Source organism: Mus caroli, unplaced genomic scaffold (genome assembly GCF_900094665.2).
Source record: "Mus caroli unplaced genomic scaffold, CAROLI_EIJ_v1.1 scaffold_17266_1, whole genome shotgun sequence".
Taxonomy (NCBI): Eukaryota; Metazoa; Chordata; class Mammalia; order Rodentia; family Muridae; genus Mus; species Mus caroli.
In genome coordinates this window covers 1-8,621 of record NW_018388445.1, presented here as the reverse complement: position 1 = coordinate 8,621, position 8,621 = coordinate 1, and the positions used below count along the sequence as shown (strand labels likewise).

Below are 8,621 nucleotides of genomic sequence, written 5' to 3'. Positions count from 1 at the left end.
GAGTGTGCATAGCAATGTAGCTAACTCTCGATACTTTAAAAAATGTTCTTACTGGGTGAAGGTTGTAAGTGTTTGAATCTCAACTCTCAGTATGTGCATGTGCATCTTTGAGTTCAAGGCCATCCTGATCCACAGAGTGAGTTCCAGGGCAGCCAGGGCTTCACAGAGAATCCTTGTCTTGAAAAGCAAAGCAAAAAAATAAACGAAAATCTTGATTTCAACCCAGTCATTTTTGTTTCTGTTGTTTATCTGTTTGTTTTATTTGCTATGCTGCCTAGACTAGTCAAAGTCTTGGAGTCCAGCAATCCACTAGACTCAGTCTCCTGCATGACTAATACCACAAGAGTGTGCTCCTGCATCTGGCCCAGCTTTTGTCTTCTGAACATCTGCATTGAGTTTAGTTTCTTTTCTTTGTACCCCTGCTTTTTCCTAATGGTTCTATTGCAGCAGTAGCAGTATTAATGAGTAAAGTCAGTGTTCTCTGTATACTATAAACAGTTAGTGCTCCCTATATACTCTAAACTATGAGATGCATTTTAATGTGTGCCTTTATTTCATGCTTAAAATAAATACTAACAACAACTAATATTTTGTTCACAAGGAAATTAAACTTCAGAGAAACTATATAAATTGCTATGGTCATTCAACCTAGAGACAGCTGAGACAAAATACAAACTTGTCAAATGAGAGGAACTGCTAAAAACATTGTATCAGAGTGACATTAATGGCAGATGCAGCACTCCTTTACTGGGACCCTGGGACTCTGGGACCAGTGATTGAGACACTTCTGATGGTGTGTAGCATAAACTCCATAAATATTTTTTTCATTTCTAAATAAATATTTCCCATATGATTTAAGAGTTTCCTTTGGAATTACTTTGATTCTTGTGGGAGCTCTCATGCATCCCCTGNTATGGCAAGCTAGCATGAGGTCATTGTACAACCAAGCACTGAGATATCCTAGAGGGCTGTGAGTGATGTGCAGGATGCTCTGCCCACTGTCCTCTGACGGCCCTGCTCTCACTTCTTCCTCAAAATAATTCTAATTGCAAAGCCTCCCCAGAGAACAGCAGCAATGCTTTCTACCAGTTCTATTGTATCCTTACTTCACATCTCACATCTGTTTCAAAGCAGGAGTTTCATCATGACCATTTTATTGTCCTGAATGAAATCTTTACTTACCAAAGTCTATGTAAAATAATGTTCTTTGCTTTTTTTGGTACCAAAGGAGTGGTAGGCCTGACTAACTACTTCCTGAGTGTTGGGCTTATAGTCAACCACCACCAAGTCCTTGTTTTTTGTACTTTTTTTTATTAAAATTAACTTTATATTAGTTCTTTGTGAATTTCACATCATACACCCCAANCCCACTCATCTTTNCATCCCNTTATGTCCATGCTCTAACCTTGCAACCTCCCCTACCCCAAACAAAACACTCTTTTTGTGTGGATGCAGTAATGTGTCACAGTGAATCCTATGGTATACCCATATGTCCATACGTTTTTGTTTGCCAATGTTCATTACAATAACATGTTGGTCTGCTCTGAGCTTCTGGATGCTGCTATTCTATACATACTAGAACCCCACTTGGAATCCTCTCAGATATCCTGATGTTNTCCCATGTCAGGAGTTCCTATAGTTGTGGATATGTAGAACCAGCCCCTCATGTACTCCACAGTTCATAGTGGGTAGAGGTGGGAATGAGCAAATTTAAAGCACTGAATCTGGACCTGAAAAGTATCTGAGATGGTAACCCACCAGGNTTTCTGCTTTTATGCCCTTGGGGTCAGGTCACTAGCACCTCCTACTAGGAGAGCCAGCTCTAACCTGCTGCTCAGGTGAGATTCAGGAACTGCTATCCCAAGTGTNGCAGCTGGTGAGGGGCACGGCCACTTTTCACACTCTCATAATCCCAGAGCCAGCTCTTCTACCTGCCATAGATATCAAGGGACAAGGAAAGGTAGGAGGGAGTCTGTCCTCGGTCAGAACCACCAGCCAACAGATAAGAGGCAGGCCTGGCTCTCCCACACTCATGACTCGGTGTTGTCTCACCTGCAACCCCTTCANCAAGCTCCAGCTCTACTGTGCTGACCAGGCAAAATTCAGGACGTTCTCTCAGGAGTGCTGCAGCAGGTATTGGGTATGGACAGCTCTCCTGCTCTGATGATCTTGGGGCCTGCTCTGATGATCTTGCTGTAGGTGGGAAGGGACAATGAAGAGGTCATCTCTCCATCACCAGTGTCACTTCATGGAAGATAGTGCTGGCCATTCTGCATTGGTCAAGCCCTTGGGGCTGGTGCAGCAATGCCCTCACCCCCACCACACCAGGGTCAGCTCTGGTGTGCTGCCAACGGGTGGTACAGGGCTCTTTATCCTGTGTGCTATAGTTGGTGAAGGATAAAGGAGAAGAAGGGTATTTCTACCTCATCCACTCCATTGCATAAAGACAAGAGGAATGGCTAGGTCTCTCATGGTATTGTACATGATACACCTGTAACTCCAGAGGTGTGCAGGGCCAACACTCCTGAGTACTAAATCTGACCAGGGGGTGGAATCAGCTCTACTGCTTTCATATCCCCAGGGCCAGCTCTCACACAATGTCCAGGTAAGGGGTGGGGCCATTTTTGCACAGCCCTCGGACATCAACATGTCCCTTGGTGGCAGTCCAGACCAAGGACATCAACCTGGCCTTGATAACAGACTCCTGCTGCTGCAGTGTCATACAACTCTATGTGGCCTCCACTGGCAGCAGTGGATACAATCATAGTACAAGGTGGCAACACCTTGTTCCTGATGGTTGTTTCTCATTCCCTTTGAGTTTCCAGTTCTGCCTAAAATCATTATGTTCACAGCTATTTTTATCAGTCTCTTCCATTTCTTCACCACCTAATCNTTCCTCTTTGTGGTGCCCTGGGCCTGTGAGTGTCTAAGTTCATTTCAGGGGTGTTCTGCAGAGCAATTTCCTGCTCATGCTTTATGGTGGTAGGCAAGCATCATCTCTGGCACGGTGTGCCTCTATTCCCCAGCCCTGCACAGTGCCCGACTCATTATCACTTCACTGCCCCAGGCTAGCCACCTGTCCAGGCACAATGGCACCAGTCTGGTGGTCATCTTAGTCTTCCTCCTCATCATGACTGTGGCCTTCAGTTTCAGAAAGAGTTCTTTTAGTCTCTGATTTGTTTCCGGTCCTTGGAGCCACTGGGTCTCTGTAGCACTGGTGGTCCCTCAAGCTCTCTTTGTTCAGAGAGTTTTAGGCTACTAATCATAGGTCAGAATACTGAAGGTAGCTTTTGCATCTCTCCTCTCTACCAGCTACTGATGCAGGTGTGACACACAGCCACACCTGCAAACCTTCCAGGAGCAAGCCTTACTCTGCACACTGATGAACTTCAGTTACTGCCATTTTCTCAGAGGAGCAGTACATTGATAGATGACAAGACAAGAAAATATGGCTACCTCATACTCTCTAGGAATACCATCTTTTTNAAAATGCCTTTAGTTTTACCTAGTATGCTTATAGCAATCTTTCTTCACCACAGGGCAGTATTTATTGTGCCGTTAGCAGAAACCTTGATGTTTCCAAGTTTTATGACTGAATCTCTTTTTCTTCGTAGGTTAACATCTACCAAGTATTNAAGTACATTATCCTTGAACTTCAATACTTATACTTTTCATGATCTGGAGCAATATTTTTGTGCTATGCATTAAGATAATAATTTTGAAAAGGCAGTTTGCAAGTGGGCAAGCTTACAGTTACTGAAAATCAAGAGTTTAATTGGGTGTGATAATCCCATTGTGCTAAGTAATTCTGAGAAAATATATCTATCATCCTAATGCATTTATTTATGCATTATGGGGATTAGGTAAATTAGCCTTTGTTCTTATCTTTGCAGGAACTTGGAGGCTGGGATTCCCAGACAGCTACTGAATGTCTCAGGAAGAAAAAGGGACACTCTGAAAAGTGATTTTAATTTTATTTCTAAGTTTTTCTCCAAAATATTCTCTCCTCCAAAGATTCTCTCTTCAAAAAGTTCTTCCCAATTTCTAATTTCCCTTTTAATTTCTAAGTTCCCTTTTAATTTCTAACTTATTCTACTCTGCTGNCCTNCTTCCTATCTTGCTCTCTCCTCCTGCTTTGNTGTAATAATGACCTCCAAGGTATTCATTCCTAGTGTTTTCACTGTTTCTAGGAAANAGATTGCTGGGTTTNTCCAACCAAGTCCTGTTTCCCAGAAGTTCACTAAAAATACAAACATAAATTCAAATCATCATTTGACTAAGATTACAACAGAGATAGTTTATGAATGTATTCATTAAAATGCAACATATATTATTTGTCACTAGTAGTATAGGTTCATTGAAATTTAAAATCCATAATTTTGTGACTAATTTATTATTGAAGTTTTGTATAGACAAACCAAGTAAATATTTTATTTTCTGTCCTTGGACCTACACTAAATCATTANTTCACTTTTCATGGCACTTGGTAANCTGTTTTACTAACTCAGAATCAATTTACTGGTGACACTTGAAGACTGGCAGAGTTCTTATTGTAGTTTTAATATCAGAGAAGACTTAATAGAGGTCCTATTATATGGGGCTTCAAAATTACTAGTAAAAATTTAGGGATTCTTGCAGAATCATTAAGAATTAAGGAATCATCTATTTGTCTGTATAGAATCACTACAAGAGAGTACATCTTTGTTATGTGCAGAAATCTCACCAAATGGTGATTTGTGTGTGTGTGTGTGTGACTTTGTGCCTCTGTATGCATGCATAACAGCAGGAAAAGCATATTAATAGCAGGAAGTTTTCCTCATATATAATTTCTTCAGTCTTGCCTAGAAGGGCAAATCCAATATTGACTTTACAGTTCATGGTGAAATCATCTCAAAGGGTCTCGTGCTAGTTCTTGGCATCTCCTAGATGTCTCCTGGCACCTTTTATAATAACAGCCAAGANCTTACAGGGATAGGAGTACCAAGGATCATTGTAGAAGAAAAGGCAGAAAGATCATAAGAGCCAGATAGAGGATATCGGTAGGGAAGGAGAACTTNTCAGACATGGAAGGGTTAGTGAGCACATAAACTCACAGAGGCATGCACTAGATCAAGCCAGATCAAGCCAGATAAAATCCCATTATGGATGGGGGACAAGATCAGAAACTCTCACCCCTACCTAGAAGCTATTGGCAGTTGATGGAAGCTGGAGAGACAGGGTAAAGTTTGTTTGTTTGTTTGCTTGCTTGCTTGCTTGCTTGCTTGCTTGCTTGCTTGCTTGCTTGCTTGTTTTTCAGATATGTGGTCCTGATAGGTTGCCTATGTTATGGTAGATGGGCCTATATTGATATGCATACAGGCAGCATTAAGGGAACTCTGTGGACTAAAAAAAAAAAAAGCAAGTAAAGTTGGGAGAAAAGAAATGTTGAAGGAACAGAGAAAAGGAGTTGCAGGGAGAAGAAATTGGTGGTGGACCTGATCAAAACATATGATATGCAAATATGATGTTCTCAAGTAATAAACAATTTTTAATAAACAAAAAGAACAAAAAGAAAAACAGTGAGCTTCAAAATGAGCTCTATTTTCCTTTAATATGTAATCAAATATAATTTTCATATTGTTTGATTTCCCCTCAACATTATTTCTACATTTCTGATACTCTCATTGTTCAAGTCCACTCATTTTCTGAATATATTATGGATAAAGTATATCTGTATTATTCTCTCATGAAAAAATTAACTTATTCATTTGTTGGTTTTCAATATTATGGTTTAGTGAATATAAGCAGGGATATTTCCTTGAGAACTCAAAAATTGCTCTGCACAAAATATATGTCCTATAGGTATATCTGGAGAGTGACCAGTTGAATGTAATAAAACAATCTACTTTCCTTTCAGATATGGATCAATGTATCAAGTGTCCTAAAGATCAGTATCCAAATAAACAGAGGAATCAGTGTCTCCCTAAAATTATGGTATTTTTGGCCCATGAAGATCCACTGGGAACTGTTCTTGTTTCCTTGGCCATTAGTTTATCTGCCTTTTCAGCTATGATTCTAGGATTATTTATCTGCTATCGAGAAACACCCATTGTCAGAGCAAATAACAGAAATCTCAGTTATCTCCTCCTCATTTCTCTAATGCTCTGTTTCTTTTGCTCACTAATGTTCATTGGTCAACCCAGAACAGTCACTTGTGTCTTGAGACAAATTATTTTTGGGATTGTATTTTCCGTTGTCATTTCTGCTATCTTGGCAAAAACCTTCATTGTGGTTGTGGCCTTCAAAGCCATCAAACCAGGAAGCATCTTAAAAATGGGGATGGTGACCCGACTCTCAAATGCCATAGTATGCTGTGGTTCCATCATTCAAGTGTGCATCTGTGCAGTCTGGCTGGGAACATATCCCCCTTTTCCTGATGTTGACATGCACTCAGAGTCTGGGCAAATCATACTCTGGTGTAATGAGGGGTCCACCCTTGCTTTCTATTGTGTTCTAGGGTACTTGGGCTTTCTGGCCAGTCTCAGTTTGCTTATTGCTTTTCTGGCTAGAAGGCTACCTGACAGCTTCAATGAGGCAAAAACAATCACATTCAGCATGCTGGTTTTCTGCAGTGTGTGGATTTCTTTTGTACCCACTTACCTGAGCTCGAAAGGCAAAACCATGGTGGCCGTGGAAATTGTTTCAATTCTAGCCTCCAGTGCTGGCTTACTGGGATGTATATTTCTTCCCAAATGCTATGTGATCCTACTGAGGTCAGGTGGTCATTCAAGAAAGAAGTTCTTTAAATGACTTCCTCCTTAAGACAAAGGAATATATTGTGATTTGTATAAAATGAACTATGCTGGAATATTCAAACNTGTCATGTGTAGTCAATACATTTCTCCAAACAATGGCATCTGCAACTTAATCACCTTTCCCTGTTATCCTTGGAGCCAACTAGACACAGTGAACCAAGCCAACACAGATTAGGTAATTGCCAACTATATATGGCTTNTGGTGTGTCTACTAGATGTTTCTTAAATCACAGTCTTCTCGGGTGTTTGTTTGTTTGTTTGTTTTGTTGTTTTTGTTTTTTTAACATAATGTATCAGGATTGGGAATGATTAAGTTTAAGAATGAGAGTTTGTCAGTTGTGTGGAAAGAAAAGTTATAGATGTTTAAAAATGTGATTATTCTCTGTTAGTCAAGTGCAGAGTTTTGGGCTCTTCTCTATGCTCAGGAAGAACATGGATGAGAGCATACGAAGAGTCACAGAGGAAACACAGACATGTTTATCCTGAGGATATCCAACACATCAGTGGATAGTCTCCTGAGAGAACAAACATCCTTCATGGAAAGTGCTGCTGTTCTCTGTTAGAGTTAGGAGTTTCAAATTGTCTTCCCAGAGTGAAAGCTGACGTGATTTACACCCTTTGGAATCTATTCTCAATGAGGGAATGTGAATGATGGTAAATGTGGGCATGGAGAAGAGGTACAGGGCCAAGGATTCAACAGACCATAGAGAATCATAGAATCATGCGTCCTAAACCATGTGGGCTTTCAGATATCTTCTTTTATCTAGCTAAGGACTTGTTTTAAACATGATTACCAGATCATGCCAAGGGCAAACTCAAGTTGGAGCTTGCAACATTGGGANGAATCACTGTTTAACCATGGTCAAAAAACTACAGAAATGGCTACAAGGCCAAAGTAGTTTTGTTTGTTTTAGAACAAGACTTATGTATGTCTTCCATAGGTTTTTACTCAAGACTATTTGCACACTGTAATATTAGATGTGGTACTATTGTAAGATCAAGAAACATTTAATGTATTCTGACTCTACTTTGAGTCTCAATTATTGTGTAACTTTTGTTTATGTAACTTATATCATATTGGGGTGAGTTGCTTCTTTTGGCAATAAAAACAGCACAGCTTTCATTAGAATCTTCTTTGATATGGGGATAATAAAGTTTATTCCAAATGTATTTCTTGATGGGCATAGAAATACTTGTGTTCAAAATGTCTGAAACTGTGCACTCATGGGGATTTATCACTTTAAAGAGAAAGATACTCCACTCTGAAAAGTTTCCTATCAGATTGACACCATGAGTGTAAAGAAATCCCTGTTTTCTAGAGCCAGTTTCTCTCTTGAAGCCTTGAACCATCATGTTGTAAACCAAGCACAGCATTGAGAAAGACATAGACTGTTTCAGGAGCAGTTCCAGCTGGATGGCAGGAATCTCACTTCCTGGTTGGAGCTTATCTGAAAGACTAAGTAACAGTTCATCAAATATATGTTGTTAACTAAATGTTCAGACATTCATGTGTGTTGTAAATGGTTACACTGTGACAATCACTTTATGGTTAATGGAGACTATTCATTATCCAGTAAAGTCTAAAAGACAACACAAATTCACTACTTGATTTTGATTAATAGTGCATGAAGGGATAATGTCTTTAAGTCTCATAAATTCTTTAGAAAATTTTTCATCATATAAACAATCATATTGCNACACTTTCCATAAGAAATATTAGAATGACTGTGAGCATCCACTTCTGTATTTGTCAGAAACACAGGGCCCCTAATGAAGGCGCTAGAGAAAGTACCCAAGGAGCTACAGGGGTCTGAAACACTATAGGTG

General features: G+C 39.9%; 1 protein-coding gene and 1 pseudogene across 1 annotated transcript in view; one reads left to right on the top strand and one right to left on the bottom strand.

The window, feature by feature from the left end:
- Positions 1-6,789, top strand: part of LOC110287610 (vomeronasal type-2 receptor 26) — a gene marked incomplete at its 5' end in the record, with an annotated part of 20,395 nt that extends 13,606 nt beyond the window's left edge. The window contains one exon of the mRNA XM_021154181.1: positions 5,897-6,789. Coding sequence (XP_021009840.1) covers positions 5,897-6,789 — 893 coding nt within the window. The remainder of the gene's footprint in view (positions 1-5,896) is intronic.
- Positions 3,250-3,365, bottom strand: LOC115030262 (annotated as a pseudogene).
- Positions 6,790-8,621: the final 1,832 nt, after the last annotated feature.